Genomic DNA, 21,407 nt, shown 5'->3' on the forward strand with positions numbered 1-21,407 from the left:
AAAGGTGGAGTTTAAGATTTCCAAAAAATGTGCCCATTAAGGTCAAGGGAATCATTCTTGGCTGTAGAAATCTAAAAGTATGTGGATTTTCTAGAATAATCATTTTGTGGGAGAATGTCCTTAGAAGTATAATCATTTAGGATATCCCCCAAACTTATGCTTGTAGGTCATGCACCAGGGCAAGTCTGAGTATCTGCACCCTTGATCAGAAAAAAAAAAAAAGTATTCTACTTCACCTAATTCCACCTAAAGAGCGGGAATTTGTTTGTGGCTTTTACAATGGTCTTTAGGATGGTTCATTGAGAACAAACAGTTGTTTATACCAGTGCCCTGATTGTTGCACAAACTGCCTCATGTAAGTGTATATTCAAAGGCCTGGCACCCCATTGCTTAAACAGTTGCAATCCATTGAAGACAACTATGTAGTGTGCTGTTGTTAGGAGAGTTTAAGTATCAGAATACAAGTCTTTTGTATAAACTCTCTTATATCTTTGTGTTCAGAATTTTATTGCTCTTAAGTAATTTACTTATAAAGTTTGTGTGTTTTTTTAAGAATTTAAATCCCAAATAATATTTGAACCAATTGTGTTATATAAGATGATATTCTCATTTAAATATAAAAATAATTCTCATATTAAAAATAATTGAAGTTAAGTATAATGTTACAGTTATTTCATTACTGGAAACAATAAAGCAGATCTTGAAATATAGTATATTCTGTAATGTAATTTAGTATATATATATATATATATATATTGCAGTAGATAATCTTGTTACTGTCTAGTAAACAGAAGTTTCATGTACTTCTTAGATTTTCTTTGGTGGTTTTCCATTTAAACAACTGGCTAAGCAAAAACTTGCTTAGTGTATGAAATCTGACAAGATTATGGTTCTTAGCTCTAGGATTAATGAACTTATGTTATTTTATTCACTAAGGCGCATTCATTACTGCTTGGGAAAAAACAGTGCAAAGAATCAGTCCCAGGCAGGTATTTGTGGTGACATGGAAAAATACTGTAACTAAAATAATTGGTGAAGTATTACTTTTAAAAAAGTAATTGAATATTGAAAACAAATTTTATACATATTTCTAGTCTTCATCAATACAGTGAAACATTACCTTAAAACAATGTTCAGTTAAAAAGCAAACTTATTGAAAGGCAGGAAATTAAAATGGTATGTTTCTTACTGTAAATAATTTTACAATAGTGCATACACTATATTAATTAGTCTGCTTTGAGTTCAAATGCTGTTGAACAAATTGAGAATTGAAGCACAATAAGAAAAAAGCTGTAAAACCACTGTATCACAATTCCTAGAAAGTTATTCTTATATACTTCACCATTATGTATGAAGGGAATTTATCTTTGAGGCTTCAGAAGGCATTTACCATGAAAAACTTTTTTACTAGTACCTTTTTGGAAAACAAGCTGCATTTATAAGAAAGGAGAAATTGCCTTTATTTCTATGTAGGCTTTTGGGAGCAGTTGGAGAGCTCATTTAAGTCTTCCTTAAGTGGTTAAATCTCAGGTATATCACTTCACCCCAGTTTCTCTTCCTGAGTATTTTACTCAAGCTATTTCATCTAGATATCTTATCTAAATTTTACTTTTATGAGCATCTGTTTCTTCTTTCCTAAACTTTTACCACCCAATTGCTCAAACTACTATCCTAAGAGATACAGCTTATGTCTTCTTGTGTTCTTGGCTTTCCTCTTCATACTGCAGCTCCCAAGATTTTATACTTATTTTTAATAAATTTAAATTAATGGCTTCCTTAGAGGATGAGTGAAAACCGTCTTGTTACAACTTATTATTTTCAATATTAACTGAACTGAAACAGAATAGTACTTCAAAAAAAAGTGTTAAGACTTTTATGAGCACGTTTTTCTGGGATTGCTTCTCTCATTATCTATTTAATGATGGCCATGCATGTACTCCATCATTTTGCAGGCATCCTCAGTGCCAAAATTCATAGTGAAATTGAAGAGATCTATTTAATACACCTCTTCTGTAAGGTGTGCTAGCTAGGATATTATTTCACCATTTTCTAAATTAAAGTAATAGCTTTAAATAGTCAAAGGGTATACTAAAATACAGTAGGTACCCACTGAAAATTCATTTGGGGGATGCTAAAGCTTCAAGACACATTGAATAGATGCCAGACTTTGGCTCATTCAGCAGTCAAGGCTGAAGCAATAGCATATGGTTAAGTATCAGCAGTCCTGTGTTTTAAATCCAGTTTTAACCTAGACAATGGAATTATTTGAGGAACTCATGTTAACTTTGCTTCAAATCTGTTTTCCCATCTGCTAAAATGGTAACAGAATTTAATATAATTTGAAAGTTGAGTGATAAGGGTTTTAAATTTCTCTACATTAGGTACCATAGGTATTCTACAAATCATGGAAGTGGAGCAAGAAATGGTCCTCCCTATTTGTGAGAAAAGTGGGAGTAAGCCTTTAGTTAGAAGCCTTTATTTGCAACAGAAGGATGAGAATTGCAAGAGATCCCATTACGTAGTTTGCTGCCTACCAGTTCTGGAAGTGTTACCTGGTTGTCGTTGTTCAGTTGCTCAGTCAACTCTGACGCTTTGTGACCCTGTGGACTGCAGCCTGCCAGCCTTCCCTGTCCTTCACTGTCTCCTGGTGTTTGCTCAGATTCACGTCCCTTGAGTTGGTGATGCTATCTAACGATCTTATCCTCTGCTGCCCTCTTCTCTTTTTGCCTTCAATCTTTCCAAGCATCAGGGTCTTTTCCAATGAGTCGGCTGTTTGCGTCAGGTGGCCAAAGTATTGGAACTTCAGCTTCAGTCCTTCCAATGAATATTCAGGATTGATTTTGTTTAGGATTGACTGGTTTGATCTTGGGTTTCCCTGGTGGCTCAGACAGTAAAGAATATGCCTGTAATGCAGGAGACCCGGGTTCGATCCCTGGGTTGGGAAGATTCTCTGGAGAAAGGAATGGCTACCCACTCCAGTATTCTTGCCTGGAGAATTCCATGGACAGGGGAGCCTAGTGGGCTATAGCCATGGGGTTGCAAAGGGTCAGACACGACTTAGTGACTGAACAACAACAACAAGGTAAGGCTTCCAGAATTGATAGATAGCAGGCTACCTAGTAGAATCTTGTTTGATCTTACCTGCATACTAAGTCGCATCAGTTGTGTCCAACTCTCTGTGACCCTATGGGCTCCTCTGTCCATGGGATTCTCCAGGTAAGAATACTGGAGTGGGTTGCCATTTCCTTGACCAGGGGATCTTCCTGACCAGAGGCTCTCAAGTCTCCCACATTGGCAGGTAGGTTCTTTACCACTAGCACGACCTGGGAATAGAAACAAAATTTAAACGAAAAGAAAAGAAAAAAGCTTACCCAGTAGATGTTAAATGTTGATCTTACCTAGTAGATATTAAATCGTGTTGCCATTGTGTCCATTTCCTTGTTCCCTAAGTTCCTATCCCTGTAAAAAGTAAATAAATACACATAATATCATCAAAGACTATCAGCATACACCTCTTCTCTCTGTCTTTATCTTTTTTTCTTTTTTAATTCTCTGGGACTTTGTGTTATCAAGCTGCAGGTTGTGAATAAAGCATTGCAGTCTCTATATTATGGATGTTCTATCTAATCACTGAATTACAGATAATACATGGAGCAAGATACAGTGCATACTTACAGGAATTTCCAGCCTGGGAAATCCATGCTAAATCCTTTATCCTACCAGTTAACCTTTCTTTTATGTGGCAAGGTCATATCTTTAGAAACATTTTAAAGTGTTTTTTGATATTATTTCATAATGATCTCACTGTTCTGTGTCTTAGATTTGTTGTAATTGCTACAAGAACATGTGAAGATGCATTCATCTACTGGCCTAATATGTTTGCCAGTGTTTCCCTCTTGTAGGAATTGAGGAGGCCAACTAAAGGCAGACTGGCTTCTGAGAGCAAAAGTGGATCATATCTTTACATAGAGATGATGGTAGTTCTGTTCACAAATCTTTAACTTGTCTATCACAATATAATCTATCTTTAAGTTTTTAAGTTATCTAAAATACCTATCTTGTTCATATAAAACAGCCTTGTTTTTTCTTTAAGCTTAAAACATAATTTGGATTTCTTAATTGCACCAAATTATGTATTAAATATTCAGCATGTGAGCAAAAGTATAGAATGACTTAACTTTTTTTTTCTGGAGAATAAGATAGGATTTTCTAATAAGATAGGATTGTTTTTCCCACCCATGAGTGAAAATGTGATTATGCTGCTGAATAATGCCCAAGTTGAGAATATTAAATAAACTTGAATCTAATACATACAAGTTATAATTGAATTCATGTTAAATATTCAGTAATTTTTCTTTATAGATATGATTTATTAATTTCCACTAAATTTGAAGGTCACTGAAACTTAAAGAGATATTCATTTAATAAATATGGAGGGCAAATTGAATCTCTTTAATATATTCAATGTATGGTACCATCAATTAATTTAAAAATGTTGAAATAATGAAAATTGAATTTGCTAAATTTTAATTGAAGATAAATATGTAAAATGTCTGGGGATAGGAAATGCTTCCAGGTTACCTGATTTTACAACATGTAGTCTAAGTGAGTAAGGGAAACTCACTGGAAGATGATAGGTGTCTTGGGTGCCTGTCTGTTCATTGCTGAGCTGTGTTACCCTGACTATCCTAACTTTTCCCAGTAGAGGAGAAAGAGTCATCACCTGTTTGTAGTTAATGGCTTTCTCCTTATTTCTGATAGAATAGGTTTCTCCTATCCATAGGATTTCATTATTTTTAGTAACAGGGAAGTTTGCTTAGTGGAAAACAGACTGCCTTAGAACTTAAATTGGTTGAAATTATATCTTGAAGTTTTCTGAAAATTGATAGGGGGAATACATTTCTATCATTTTAAGATAAAAATTTTTGCATCACTGTTATTTCTAGTCAGGTCATAAAATGATTTTAATATTTTTCACTAAGAACCATATTCACACATAAAGACTTAATTTACAGCTGTATTAGATTAAGAAAACAGAACTTTGAAGTGTGTTAATGCAAATCAACAAGCAAGTTAATTATTACTGAAATCAAAGTTCCCCTGAATTAACCATGCTGAGATTTTGTCTAAATAAATTATGTTTGTGTTTAGTTTTGGGCTCTAGATTTTGGACTGATGCCAACTACAGGTCCAAGTTTGCTGTATCATTTGGATTTTATTACTTTATTTTAAAATGTAGTATTGTAAAATAGGTTTACTGATATACACTAAATAGAATTATAGACTTATACCATAAAGGGCATGTTCTTCCCTTTTCTTTTTTTCCTGTTTACTTAGAGACTTACAGCTTATAGTTAGTGATAGTTGTCAGGAAACATGGCTACAGATATAAAAAGAATGTTAGAAATTTCTTATTAGAATCCAGGTTTCTATTGAGTCTGATGATAGCACATTTGGAAATCAGATTTCATATTTTATTGTTTGCTAAAAATTACTAAAATTCAGAAAGGGTCTGCTTGTTCTCATGTTTCTATTTTTACTTTTGTATTCTCAGCCTGTGGCCGTGGGTTCTACAAATCTTCCTCTCAAGATCTTCAGTGCTCTCGTTGTCCAACTCACAGTTTTTCTGATAAAGAAGGCTCCTCAAGGTGTGACTGTGAGGATGGGTACTACAGGGCTCCATCTGACCCACCGTATGTGGCATGCACAAGTAAGTTCATAATTGTAAAATAAAGACTTTCAGATCCCTTCCATTTGTTTGTAGAATTGTGCCATCATTGAGATAAGCCTGAAATTTCTGAATACATTCTTAATTATTATTAAATACTTAAAAACTTTCCATAAACCAATAAGGCTAAACAATAATATAAAATAGATATGCCTTACATCATGAACAGTATAGTTTTCATGTCTCCCAGATCTTGCATTTTAAACATATTTTACACATGTATCCAATAGGAATAACAAATAAAATGTAAAAGTTATTTGTGTCTTGCATGGCTTTAAATGTAATTAAAAAGTAATGGTTTCTGAATTAAAATTCCACCACTAAATAGAGCAAATCTCACATCTTGATGCTTCAATGAATGAATGTTTGAGAGACTCAAATCCAAAGCCAATTCCAGACATTACTATAAATCATTCTTGAGCACATTAAGAATGAATAGATGTATTCTCTCTTATATGGTTAAAAGGAAAACTAATTTTAAACAACTGCACAACTGTTTTTTTAGGTGCATTAACTATTCTTTTTTAATTGCTCGGAAGAAAAATAGCTAAAGACCGTGGCAAAACTACAAAGACAGTCGTTATCCTGTTTTCATTTTGACATATTAAATGGAAAATAAATAAAGCCTCTTGCCAAGTGAATTCAGGAAGGCTTTTATAAGGTTTCTCTAGGAAAGGTAATGAAATGTTTATGTGAAAGAAAGCATTTCAACCAGTTTTCTGTGTGGTAATTGGGCCACTAGCTTAATGCCCCTCGTGGATCCTTTCATTTGTTTGTTTGTTTGTTTTTGGCTATTTTTATTTATTCATTTACTTATTTTTGGTTTCCTAAGGGCCTCCATCTGCACCACAGAACCTCATTTTCAATATCAACCAAACCACAGTGAGCTTGGAATGGAGTCCCCCTGCAGACAATGGGGGAAGAAATGATGTGACCTATAGAATACTGTGTAAGCGATGCAGCTGGGAGCAGGGCGAATGCGTTCCCTGTGGGAGTAACATTGGCTACATGCCCCAGCAGACTGGATTAGAGGATAACTATGTCACTGTCATGGACCTGCTGGCCCACGCTAATTATACTTTTGAAGTTGAAGCTGTAAATGGAGTTTCTGACTTAAGTCGATCCCAGAGGCTCTTTGCGGCTGTCAGTGTCACCACAGGTCAAGCAGGTATGTTTTCCTGTTTGTCTTCACTGAGTGAAAAGTAAGTGAAATCTCGCGCTTGAATATTTCCTTAACTCAGCCGTACAGAACTTGATTACTCCAGCTTGTTGAGTATTCACACTGTTAGCTTTTCTTTGTTATTTCTTCTGTTGTCTGTTAAATCATTACTAGACTCATTAACATCTCCTGCAGAGATCTGGCAGGAGAAATAAAAGGGGATAAATTGTAAACCAGTTAAAGTTGCTCTAAGAGAAGCAATTCTGTTAAGCTTAAGGGGAGGACAGGGAAAATGGACAAAATAAGATGTGGGATATTTCTTGCATTTTTTATCTTTTGGTGTGCTATGTGTTAAGTGCTCGTGATCAAAATTTACATAACTAGGAATAATGAAGGAGTTGGCTTCAATGTCTCAAGTAGTGACAACCACATAAAATATGATATTTGTAATAGATGGCAAATCTGCCTTAAAAATTGCTTGAAGGAATTTACATTCCTCCCTAGATTTGTGATCATGTCATGTTAATGTCTATAATATTGGAAAAAGTATTTAGGAGATCTACTGAAGATTTAAAAATAAATGAATGAAGAAATATAATAAATATGATGGTTGTGAACTGGTAGCTTAGCCTAAAAGCAGTTTTGGCTTGTCTTCTTACTGGCATTTAAGATGCCCTACTTGTTCATTCTTTGCTGTGTTTAAGTTGGTTTTAGAAAATATAAATTGGGAAGGTAGCTTCAGAAATTGGGGATTTTCTAAACCTTCAGAAAAATCTTATGACTGAGGGAAGTTCCAGAAATTGAGGGCTTTTTCAAACTTTTGAAAATTCTTGCTGCTGAAAGATGATGCTATGCAGTCAATGTAGCCAAGTGCTATGTCATTGTCATTAATAAAATTAGACCTGTACGGGAGTACTGAGTTGTGTAAGCATCATAATAAGGTTATAACAAGGTATTCTTACTCTTTGGCTAGCTGTCAACAGACATTATTATTACAGATTCCTGGACATAAACTAATCTATTCTTCATATCTATACCAATTTTAATAAAATGTTATCTATTTAAATCATATCTGTACAATGAAACCTATGCATAAGTCTTATGCTTACCATTTTGAACAGATTAATGAGTTCCTATTTTAAAGGCTTCGTTTTGATGTTTGTTTAAAAGGCTATTGCAAATCAGATTTCTTAATGTAAAAGCTGACATCTGGAGGTAAAACAGCATAGAAACTTTTAAATCTTCAAAAATTGGACAAAAGAAGTAACTGATTTAACTAATACTTGTATTGACTCATTTTATTTAGCCTCACTTCATTTACCATTCTTTTAAAATGCTGTTGTCGCTAGATATTTTTACTTGTGTTGCTTTATATTGAAATTTGTCATCATAACATTACAGTAAGTGATTCTGAAACATTTTGGGTTCTTGTTTGTGACCCTAAAGCTATCTTTGGAATCATTAATAAAAACTCTTAGGTCTGCTGAGCTAGTAAAACTGCTCTATTCCTGCTGATAACAAGTATAAGAAGGGATGTTTTTATTTATTTTTGAATTCAACCTAAAGATAGTGAACTGATACCACAAGTTGAGTTTGTCAGAGAGACCACTTTGGGAATCTGTTTTCTTGCTCTTTAAATGACTATTATTTAATTTTTCAAGCTAACAATTCACAGCCTAAATAGGTCGTAGATTTTCCATAAATTCCTGAATCAACTACCTTATAGTAGTTAAGTAAAATGGCTTTATCCCGTGTTTACCCTGGTTAAGAGTAAACTAGGTTTGTTTGCTTTGGGGAGTAATTTAAACGTATAAAAATTAGATTGCTGTGGTTATACAGCTCTGTAAATATACTTAAAAATGTTGAATTTTGTACTTAAAATGCATAAATTTTATGGAATGAAAATTATATCTCAAAAAAGCTATTAACATTTTAAAAAGAACAAATACAATACAGTTTAAAAAAAAAAACTAGGTTTGTACTTTTATGTTAAAATATTATTTCACAATTGCCTAGTCCCAACTACATACATCTCAAATGCTAAAAACCCACGAATATATACTTTTAGCTTTTTCTGCTTTCAAAAAGAAGTACATTAATAAGGCAGCAAGCTGTGGTAATTTTTAAAGTTATTATATATATTTTAGCATAAAATATAAAATATGTTAGTGATTATTGTTCAGTTAAATTGATACCCACTCCCTCCTCCCCACATCATCAATATTTTTCCTTTTTCTAAGAGGAGAATGATTTGAAACTTTGCCCATATTTATGATCATCCATGGAAACCTACAATGATCCTTAAAATTCTCATTCTACATTAACCAAACTGCATTACCTCCCACCTAGTTTATGCTGCAGTCACTTCAATAATGAATTTAAGGGTCTCTGGTCAGTTATTACACTCATCAGCAACCCACTGGGACAAAAAGAATCTGCATGTGTTTGGGCAAGATGAGAGAGTAAGAATGGAAAATCATCAGGCAGTGTTTGAAAGACTGTGTGTATACTTTGTAGTTCTTTTTCTATTAAATTTGAAGTCTGAAGCTCAGGACCCTCCATAGCAGCATTTGTGGAAATGGAAGTGCACTGAAGACCCTTTGTCCTTTCCTCAGGATAGTAGTAGGGTTATAGGTCTTTAAGGACCTGTATACTAGCCCCTGTTGCCACTTACGAGGTAAATACTTTTGGGTGGACCACAGAGGTTCTACGTGAGTAAAATGGAGATAAAATGGTGTGTGTGTTCCTGTATTATCCTGTTAATGAGATGCTGGAGAAAATTTTAAACTCTTTATTGTCATAAAAGTGTTATTTCAGTGAGGAGCATAATGATTGCTGATTAATCCTCTTTTATGCAACACTTTGTGGACCTGCCAAGGCAAAGCACACTATAATCGTTATCTACTGTCATGTGTCTGAGGTGGGGCATATAATCGAGGCCCAGAATTGGCAACTGTGTGTTATAGCATGGCAGGAGGGAGAAATTAATTTTTTTCAGTCACAGGTTATCTTAAGACAGATTCTTATTTAAAAAAATAATTAACTTTAAGATGAGATGTGTATCAGATCAGATCAGTCGCTCAGTCGTGTCCGACTCTTTGCGACCCCATGAATTGCAGCACGGCAGGCCTCCCTGTCCATCACCAACTCCTGGAGTTCACTCAGACTCATGTCCATCGAGTCAGTGATGCCATCCAGCCATCTCATCCTCTGTCATCCCCTTCTCTTGCCCCCAATCCCTCCCAGCATCAGAGTCTTTTCCAATGAGTCAACTCTTCGCATGAGGTGGCCAAAGTACTGGAGTTTCAGCTTTAGCATCATTCCTTTGAAAGGAATCCCAGGGCTGATCTCCTTTAGAATGGACTGGTTGGATCTCCTTGCAGTCCAAAGGACTCTCAAGAGTCTTCTCCAACACCACAGTTCAAAAGCATCAATTCTTCGGCGCTCAGCCTTCTTCACAGTCCAACTCTCACATCCATACATGACCACAGGAAAAACCATAGCCTTGACTAGATGAACCTTTGTTGGCAAAGTAATGTCTCTGCTTTTGAATATGCTATCTAGGTTGGTCATAACTTTTCTTCCAAGGAGTAAGCGTCTTTTAATTTCATGGCTGCAGTCACCATCTGCAGTGATTTTGGCGCCCTGAAAAATAAAGTCTGACACTGTTTCCACTGTTTCCCCATCTATTTCCCTTAAAGTGATGGGACCGGATGCCATGATCTTTGTTTTCTGAATGTTGAGCTTTAAGCCAACTTTTTCATTCTCCACTTTCACTTTCATCAAGAGGCTTTTTAGTTCCTCTTCACTTTCTGCCATAAGGGTGGTGCCAGCTGCATATCTGAGGTTATTGATATTTCTCCCAGCAGTCTTGATTCCAGCTTGTGTTTCTTCCAGTCCAGCTTTTCTCATGATGTACTCTGCATATAAGTTAAATAAACAGGGTGACAGTATACAGCCTTGACGAACTCCTTTTCCTATTTGGAACCAGTCTGTTGTTCCATGTCCAGTTCTAACTGTTGCTTCCTGACCTGCATACAGATTTCTCAAGAGGCAGATCAGGTGGTCTGGTATTCCCATCTCTTTCAGAATTTTCCACAGTTTATTGTGATCCACACAGGCAAAGGCTTTGGCATAGTCAATAAAGCAGAAATAGATGTTTTTCTGGAGCTCTCTTGCTTTTTCCATGATCCAGAGGATGTTGGCAATTTGATCTCTGGTTCCTCTGCCTTTTCTAAAACCAGCTTGAACATCAGGAAGTTCAGAGAAACATAATATATGATTTTATATTTAGAGAGTTTTTGTGTTTGCTTATCAGGAACATATGACCTACACAAGCTGGCTAAAATGTATTCTTTTTTGTTGTTGTTTTGTTCAGAGGATATTGATCTATTAGGGTGAAGTCACACAGATCAAACTTGTACATTGGAGATGTGTATGTGTGTGTGTGTAAGGGGGAAAGCACATGCATTTGGTTTATGATGTTATGATTCTCATTCTTCCTTACAGTGGAAGACTCTCTGGAAGAGATATGGTCTTGATAATTGCATAAGTGTTCTGAAGAGGTAACTATTTAATTGCTACTTTTCAGAACATTAATTCAGACAACTGTTCTGAGTAGTATTGTCAATATAAGTCAATTTATGTCTAGCACTGTGTGGGATCCTGAGAACAGGAGAGCAAAGAATGGTCCTGTCCTTATGAGGAGCCATTACTGTAGCCAATGTATATTAACTTATACAACTAACGAGAGGGTACCTGAATATAATGTGATACATGCTGTAGAACAAGATTAGGAACAAAATCTAGAACCTCAAAGAAGGAATCATTTTCTTCTGTGGAAAGAAAGGGAGTCATCACAGAAAAGATGCCAATCAATCTAGAACTTTAGAATGAATATGATTTTGACAGAAAGAGGATGAGTAATTCATTTTCTGAGCTGTCAGGAGGACTTGCCCCATGAAAACAATAATCACTACTACCTTCCTCACACAGATCAACTGCATTAACACACCAAAATGGGCTGCAGAAAAGTTAGTAAAAACAGCTCACCCTAAAATTACTGTCTCTGTCTGTAATACCTTGATTCACTGTGGGATCCCTTAGACAATCAGATAATTTTTAGCTTTGTTAGAAAACATAAAATTATAATATGTAGTTTCCCGCCAAGAGATGTAAGAGACTTAGCAATTATTCTTCAGGTCAATAATTATGTTATGTTTGGGTCTTTACCATCTAGCACAGTTCTTTCTGTATTACTCATGTTGTGCAGTTAATTCCAATGAGGAAGCTAGTCACATGCAAGAAAAGTTAAGTGATTTTATGAGTGAAAACATTCAGACATGAATGGAAAAGGCATAGGATTTGATATTTGATGACATGATTACTTCACATTAGATAAGATATTTTACCTCTTTAACTTGAATTTTCTCCTAAATAGATGGGATCATGCTACTTAACTCCTCATATTATTAGAAAAATTAGCTTTTAACTTAATACCTGTAACATTTATTAGAGTAAAATGAATGTGTTATTACACTACAACAATTATAATAATTGGGAAGAACTTACTCATTGGAAAAGACCCTGATGCTGGGAAAGATTGAAGGAAGGAGGAGAAGGGGATGACAGAGGATGAGATGATTGGATGGCATCACTAACTCAATGGACATGAGTTTGAGCAAGCTCTGGGAGTTGGCGATGAACAGGGAAGCCTGGCGTGCTGCAGTCCATGGGATTGCAAAGAATCAGACATGAGCAACTGAACTGAACTGAATGATAAGAATTACTAGTGAGTAAACACAATATATTTTTTGGTACTTTTTAAATGTAAAAGGTACACAAAAAGAGTATCAAGTTGAATCACTTAATGTCTTTGGACTCGTGTAGTCCTCCATAGTAAAGGAGAGAGGTCTGAGACAGAATACCTCAAAGAGCTCATCTTGTGTCCATAATTAAATGGACAATCATAATAGAGTACAAACTATACATTGCACAGTGCAAGGTTGACTGCTGATTATTGATAGCTGAGTAATATGTGTACAGATACTATCATTTTTAATGAGATCTATGACTTACAATGCTTAATTAAGGATGAAAGCTATAACCTCTTAAAAGAGGATTAATTTCCCAAATTGGGCTCTCTAGGAAGCAGACAGTGTGACAGAGATTCTTGCAGGAATTGTGTTAGGGTTTGTAATTGGAATCAGCAGTATCTGAAGAGAAAGAAGGGAGTGGAACTGAGCAGAAGAGAAGCTGAGCCATGATACAGTCTCATTTGAATCCTCTGTCAACTCCATGGGAATTCTCCACCTGTAAGGGATCATCAGATTATCCCAATTTGAAAAGAGAGTAGCAAGCTTTTATACCTCTTTGTCACACAGGCATTGACTGCAGGCTCCTCTAGGAAGGTGTCATTTTTGAGACAAGGAAATTCTAAAAGGGGACAGGGAACTGAGGTCTGTTTTCGAGCAGCTGTCTCAGCAGCTAGCAAATTCTTTTTTCATTCCTTCACCAAAGGGAATGGGGCCATCTCTCATAACATACATTACATATAACTAAATCATGTCAAAGAATACAAGGGGCAAAGTTTAGAGTGTGTTTAGAGAATAAGTGGTATAAACTGGATGAATAGAGCTTTTTGGGAAGAACTAATGGGAAAGTTTATTTTTAAGAAAGAAGACCTTTCTAATTGGAGGAGGGAATAGTGGGAACAGGATGTTTTGAATAGGCAAGTTACATAACTAACCCTGGTTTATATTTTTTGTGTATCTTCACAGAACATTTGATGTATTCCATATAGCAGTTTTTATGGTTTTTAAATACCCTGCTTAGCCTTAATTCCTTTGCTGCTGCTATTGCTGCTAAGTCGCTTCAGTCGTGTCTGACTCTGTGTGACCCCACAGACAGCAGCCCACCAGGCTCCCCCATCCCTGGGATTCTCCAGGCACTGAAGTGGGTTGCCATTTCCTTCTCCAATGCATGAAAGTGAAAAGTGAAAGTGAAGTCACTCAGTCATGTCCGACTCTTCGCGACCCCATGGACTGCAGCCTACCAGGCTCCTCCGTCCATGGGTTTTCCAGGCAAGAGTACTGGAGTGGGTGCCATTGCATTCCTTTGGAAAGCAGATATGTAGAAAACATTTTCAGAAAGTATGAGAAAGTATCGGCAAAGCTGACATGTCAAGGTAGAGACCCGTAATTTCTCTACGAAGCTATCTCAGAGAATCTCTATCAAAAAAATAACTATTTTCTTTTTCTCATCTTCAGTTTTGTTGTATATGAATGAATGATTTTTATGGCACTTATATACATACTGTATCATTAAAATTTGAAGTAAATTTGTAAAGTTAGTAAGACAGGTATCAATACCAATTACAGGTAAAATGTTGCAACTTAGACATAGTAATGTCACATGGCAATTATAAAGTGGTGACCCAGAGTATTGTAATCAAGTATACTGCTTACCTCAAAATTATTATATTATGTAATCTTGTCATGGGCTACTACCTTAAAGAATTTAGCTCTACAATCCTTTACATGGGAATTTGGAGAGTGATTCAATGGTTTGGTGATAGAGTACTCCTCAATGAAAGGGTGACTCCTATGAAGTTTTGTTTTCTGAAAATATTAATAACACATATAGTCTCTGAGAAGGAAGTATTGGTAACTGTATTATTTGCCTCCTATCTATGATTTTATGGGCTTCCCATCTGGCTCAGTGGTAAAGAATCTGCCTGCTAAGAAATAGAGGTGGATTGATCCCTAGATCTCCCCTGGGGAGATCCCTCAGAGAAGGAGGTGACAACCCACTCCAGTATTCTTGCCTGGGAAATTCCATGGACGGAGGAGCCTGGTGGGTTAAAGTCCATGGGGTCACAGAGTCAGAAATGAATTAGTGATTGAATAGCAACAGCTGTGATTTTATTACCCCCCTTTAAGAAACTTCAGAGACATCCCTTCATATCTTGACTAATTTCCCTTGTGTTTTCAAATGCCCAGATCTATTTCTCTGTTAAAATTAAGCTTTGCTTCAGTATTCCCTTTACTTAGATTTTTGAACTTTACATAATGTTCCAAATGAAATATAACCATAGAGTTATATTATATAACATTACAGGTGAGTAAAATTCTACAAAAAAAAAAAAGAGAACCAAAAATCATTTTCTGTATTTGTCAGAAATATCTTTACTCCCATTCATTAATGTAACTCAACTGTGATGATTTTTCTCATATTGATAAATTAATTCAGATCATCTCTTTTCAATGATTTTAAAAAGTAGGCCATCAAGTTATATATCCTTTAAGTAAAAGCAACTAATTCCATATAAGTTTATGTATGTTGAGATTTCTTAGAAATCTATAAGCTTAACTTATATTTTAAGGGAACATAATGTTAAGAAAATATAGTTTCTTGTTTGAGAGATTTACTGAATATTATTAAATGCCGCAATTGCCATAAGGTGAAACAGGATATAAATGAAAAAAAAAAAAAACAAAAAAACAGTGACAACAAAAATTTTTTTAGAAATAGTGTTAATGTTGTTAAAATATACATTACTTATGCAGTCTGCAGCAGAAGAATATACACGCTTATAAAATATACATGCTTATGCAGTCTGCAGCAGAAGAATCAACTGAGTGAGATTCCTTTAACAGTAACCCATTCAAAATGTGCATTTCTGTTTCTAGTTATTTTATAAACCTGATGTATCTGAATGGCATAGCAGGATTCAGTCATGCTAATTTTTACTGGAGGGCATGACATTTCAGAAATTTATATGCTTTGCTTAACAAGTAGGAGATTTAGACTATGTTAGAGAAATTTAATGCTTTATTTTGAGTATTTTTGTGACATCTTTGATTTAAAAGTATACATTTAGATCCATTTACAGTTTTTCATCAATATATATCAGTAATTAAGACATCTGTATAAAAGAAGATTTTTTGAATACTATTTTAGTAAAATTTTCATTATAAGAAATACGGCCATGTGGTATTAATACTGACAACTATAGTTTGAGCAAGCTCCGGGAGTTGGTGATGGACAGGGAAGCTTGGCCGGCTGCAGTCCATGGGGTCGCAAAGAGTCGGACACGACTGAGTGACTGAACTGAACACTACTGAGTACTTAGTGTGTGCTAATCACTTTAAACGTAAAGACCCATATGCCTACACAGCATCTTCACATCCCAAATTCACAACAAAAATTTGGGAAACAGTTATGTCTTTTTGTGATATGATCTTACAGTAAGTATCTCATGCATTTTCTCATAATATCTGTGAAATATTTGTCTTTCCTGTTAGAATTCATAGTGTAAAGAAACAGTGCCATCTTTGGTATTATTCTCTAGCCTCTACTATGTATAGGGCCCAAAGTACATGCTTAGTAAACTTGTTGAATTAAATCCGTAAATTAGTTATCTATTTTCATGTAAAGAGACTTTCTAAGATTATCAAGATTAATATATAAAGGGTTAGCTTAGTTCAAATTTAATAAATTTTTATTTAAATTATGCAGTGACTAAGATAATGATTTGAAGTATAAAATTTTCGTGATTTGGTCTTGAAGCTATAAATATATTTAAAATCTTAAAATGAGTTTTCATCCATATGTTAGTATTTAGTAGAGATTGAGAACAAAAGCTTGAAGGAACCTTATTATGAAATATTAAGATACAAGTCCCATTTAACTTTAAAATCTTGTATACTTACTTCTCTATGGGCTTCCCATGGAGCTCTAGTGGTAAAGAACCTGCCTGCCAATGCAGGAGACATAAGAGATGTGAATTCGATCCCTGGGTCAGGAATATTCACTAGAGGAGGGTATGGCAACCCACTACAATATTCTTGGCTGGAGAATCCCATGGACACAAGAGCCTGGAAGTCTACAGTCTACAGGGTTGCAAAGAGTCAGACATGACTGAAGTGATTTAGCACACATACATACTGCTCCATATTTTGAAAACTTACTGAAAATGGAGTTGATTTCTTTTTAAATGATATCAAATGTAGTAAAAGCATGAACAGAGACCAACATTGGAGATTTTTCATCAGTGCTTAAGACTACTATTTTAAGCACATGTTATCAACTTTTTATAACTTATTTTTAATATTTTTTCATTTGTGTAGTTTTATAACTGTTTAAGACTGTAGCACATAGCAGTTCTATGATATTTCTTAATTAAAATATGTGTAAGGAAATGTCTATAAGCACCTGTGTTCACACCCCATACTTCATCGTAGTCCCACCTTCTAGTCTCAGTATCTTTGTAAATTGTCAAATCCACCTTTTTCTGATTTTATAAATATTTGTAATGAACTATTTACACTTATATTGTTAGGACTGTAAGTTGATCTATGTACTATTGAATGAAAGAACTCTGTTAACATTTGAAAGAAACCTAGTATGTTTTAAGAGTCATGTTTTTATTTCAATACATCTTGATCTTTTCTTAAATTCTTTAATCTCAAAATTGTTGTTTTGTGATAATAATGTTTATGTATCTGAGGAAAGAACTTTATATGTGCAATAACTCAGATATAATACTGCTGTGGACTGAGTTATGTCTTTCCCCAAATTTTTATGTTGAAGCATTATCCTCAACATGACCACAGTATATTTGAAGGCAGGGACTGAAAGGAGGTAATTAAGGTTAAATGAGGTCAAAAGGTTGGGGCCCTAATCCCATAAGATTAGTGTCCTTACCATAAACAGCACAAGAGAACTGGCTCTCTCTCCATACACTTGCAATGAGGAAAGGTCAATGAGTACATCACCACAACATCTGGCTTGATCTACAAGCCAGAAAGAGAAGCGTCATGCAAACCTGAACCCTACTGGACCTTAATCTGGGACTTCCAGCTTCCAGAACTTTGGGAAAATTAATTTGCTTTTTTAAGATAGCAAATTGATGGTAGACTGAGTAGACTAATACAAATACCCATTCCTGAGATAATATAGTTCCAGCCTATCATTTGAAGAAAATTACTGGACTGCAAGGAGATCCAAGCAGTCCATCCTAAAGGAGAGCAGTCCTGAGTGTTCACTGGAAGGACTGATGTTGAAGCTGAAACTCCAATACTTTGGCCACCTGATGCAAAGAGCTGACTCATTTGAAAAGCCCTGGTGCTAGGAAAGATTGAAGGCAGAAGGAGAAGGGGACGACAGAGGATGAGATGATTGGATGGCATCTCTGACTCAATGGATATGAGTTTGGGTAAACTCTGGGAGTTGGTGATGGACAGGGAGGCCTGGTGTACTGCAGTCCATGGGGTTGCAAAGAGTTGGACACAACTGAGTAACTGAACTGAACTGAATTTATTTTCCATATGAATGACAACAGTTAAGGTGTGAACACAATTTTGTGGCTAGGTCAAGGAGTGAAAGTTGTAGACATTTTATGCATTTCTGTGATTTCTCCTCATCAAAAAGTACTAAATTAATTTAGTGTGATGCATTAAAGTAAGTACTGGAAGGACCAATAGTAATATTTTCCTTTTAACATTCAAGATAGTTTTTTTTTAACAGAGCAAATTCATTATCTCATAAATTATAGAAAGTGCTACATTGATGGTAGCAGAACTTTCAATATGAAATAACTTATGAATTTTGTCCCTGATTTTCAAGCTTGAGCAAGTTTGTCATATTCTTGGCAATTTTAAACTAGCAATTTCTACATGATTAAGAAGTGAGTGCTATTTCAGGATTCTCTAGTGGAAAAAAAATTATAACTCTATGTTTTGGATATTTAAATTTGTAACTTGTTAAATTTGAGCTTCCTCTAAACAGACTCTGCAAAAAATATGACTGCCCGTTAGGATCATTATCCTGGAATACTCCATAATGATGGAATTATGTAAAGTAATTCTTATTGTATGCATTGTCTTTAATAGAAAATCCTTCATTTTGCTACTGTCAGTTTGTAGATTAGTGATTATAGAAAATTGAAAATATATCCACTAGAATATTATTTATAAAGAAACATCTACTTTTCTTTAAAAGTCAAAAGTGTTCAAGTGAGATATAAAAAATCTATTTTAACTGAAATATGACTAACCAAACCACCTACTCTTTACTTTTAGGGAGAAAAAGATGATAAAACAAGTTACAGCAGGGAGTAATGTAAAATGTGCAAATTTTTTTCAGGTTACAATCCTGAGTCAATATATATTGAATTCAGTCTCTTTTTTTGGAGGTATTATATAATCATAAATAATAAATAGAAAAATATATGTAACGTAATAAGATTGTTCTGCTGAGAATATAAACTAACATATTGGTAAAAGATTTTCAATATAAATTGAACCAAGAAGTGATTTTTGGTTGATCCTTAGTTGACCAAAACCAGTTAACCTAATTTACTTGGTATTGTTCCACAGTACAAAAAGGCTTTGATCTGTGAGTTGTTTGCTTAGTTGTTATAGGGCAAACTATCATAACCATTATCCCAAAGGAATAGCATAATGAAGACAGACACAGCTTCAGAAAAACTTCATTTAAGAGCAGAAAATCAATAGGCTGCATTTCAGAGAATGAAAAGCCAATGGATGGTAATTTCATACATTATTCATATATAGACAAGTACATATAATGTTAATTGGTAATGGTGATGATGATGACGATGTTGATGATGAACATCTGAAGAAACTAATATAATGTTATATGTCAATTATACCTCAATTAAAAAAGCAAAAACTTCTACCTATAAACTTGAAGTACATATTTAGGTTTTCTCCCCAGTTTCATTTCCTGCACTGCTACACCCCACCACACACATCATTTTAAGCCCTGGATGAGCTGAGGGACATGAGACAGGTAAGAGATAGTTTTTATTTTTTATTTAATTATTTGTTTAAAAAATTATTGGTGTATACTTGCTTTACATACTGTGTCAGTTTTTGCTGTACAGCAAAGTGAATCTGCCATATGTATACATATATCCCCTTGTTTTTTAATTTCCTTCCCATATAATCACCACAGAACACAGAGTAGAATTCTCTCTGCTATAGAGTAGGTTCTTATTAGTTATCTATTTTATACATAGTAGCATAGATGTATCCCAATCTCCCAATTCATCCCATCCCCGCCTTTTTCCATTTGTTATCAATATGTTTGTTCTCTAGTTCTGTTGTCTGTGTCTCTGTTTCTGCTTTGCAAATAGCATTTGGTTGTTCTGTTTTCAGTATCGGTTTTAAGAGAGTAAATGTTGATTATTTTATTCTTTGCTTCATTGGTGATGATGAATTGAAGCAAATTTGATTCAAACAAGCTACCTGGTGGAATGATGCAGAACCATCCACAAAAACATCTGTACTAATCAAGCAATGTGGTAAATTAGAGCTATATAGAAAAGACATTGATCCAAGAGGATCTAATGATCCTATGGAACACTATGGAGATCTTGCTTTTCAGATCTGTCAGTTAGTACTATGAAAGCCTGGTTGCTGCTTGTTTCAATTCAAACTGTTTTATGACTTTGGTTTCCTTTATGCTGTTGTAAAGGGCCTCCTCCTAGGTGGCACTAGTGGAGAAGGCAATGGCACCCCACTCCAGTACTCTTGCCTGGAAAATCCCATGAACGGAGGAGCCTGGTGGGCTGCAGTCCATGGGGTCGTTAAGGGTCGGACACGAATGAGCGGCTTCACTTTCACTTTTCACTTTCATGCATTGGAGAAGGAAATGGCAACCCACTCCAGTATTCTTGCCTGGAGAATCCCAGGGACAGGGGAGCCTGATGGGCTGCCGTCTATGGGGTCGCACAGAGTCGGATACGGCTGAAGCGACGCAGCAGCAGCAGCAGCAGGCACTAGTGGTAATGAACCTGCCTGTCAATGCAGGAGAAGAGACCCAGGGTCAATCCCTGGGTCAGAAATATCCCCTGGAGGAGGACATGGGAACCTTCTCCCATTTTCTTGCCTGGAGATTCCCATGGGCAGAGGAGCCTGGCAGGCTACAGTCCACAGTGTCTCAAAGAGTCAGACATGACTCAAACAACTTAGCAAATGCTCTTGTAAGCAAGAAATAATTAAGAGGTAAAAACCCAGAAAAAATTATCCAAATTTCTTGCACTCCATTTACAAAGGAGTCAGTCACAAAGGGAGAAGTAATGCTGCAACTTAACAAAAATTAATCAGGGAGAAGGCAGGATGGATGATATACCTTCTGAGACAAAGTACTGTGTAGAGATGTGCATGCAGTCCTGTGGTTGCTTGCCTTTTAATGACGCAAGGACCAGAGGAGATCTGTGAAAAACAATTAGCTTAGCTTTAACACAGGCAGTTCTTAATTATCCATAGCATGTTGATATCAGATAATTAGTGTCCTGAATTTTAATAATATTTGATCGTTAACTTCAGCATATAGAAAGATGAAGTGTATACCTGTGGCAGATTCATGTTGATGTATGGCAAAACCAATACAATATTGTAAAGTAATTAACCTCCAATTAAAATAAATAAATTTATATTAAAAATAATAAAAAATTAAAAAAAAAAGATGTAGAACATTGTCTGAGTATAG

General features: G+C 35.3%; 1 protein-coding gene across 5 annotated transcripts in view; it reads left to right on the top strand.

Moving 5' to 3' along the window:
• Positions 1 to 21,407, top strand: part of EPHA7 (EPH receptor A7) — a 208,663-nt gene that overhangs the window by 64,463 nt on the left and 122,793 nt on the right. For all 5 annotated transcript variants that reach the window (XM_005896736.3, XM_005896737.3, XM_005896738.3 and 2 more), the window contains exons 4-5: positions 5,555 to 5,710; positions 6,561 to 6,896. In XM_005896736.3, coding sequence (XP_005896798.1) covers positions 5,555 to 5,710; positions 6,561 to 6,896 — 492 coding nt within the window. The remainder of the gene's footprint in view (positions 1 to 5,554; positions 5,711 to 6,560; positions 6,897 to 21,407) is intronic.

The sequence above is a fragment of the Bos mutus genome, chromosome 9 (genome assembly GCF_027580195.1).
Source record: "Bos mutus isolate GX-2022 chromosome 9, NWIPB_WYAK_1.1, whole genome shotgun sequence".
Lineage (NCBI taxonomy): Eukaryota > Metazoa > Chordata > Mammalia > Artiodactyla > Bovidae > Bos > Bos mutus.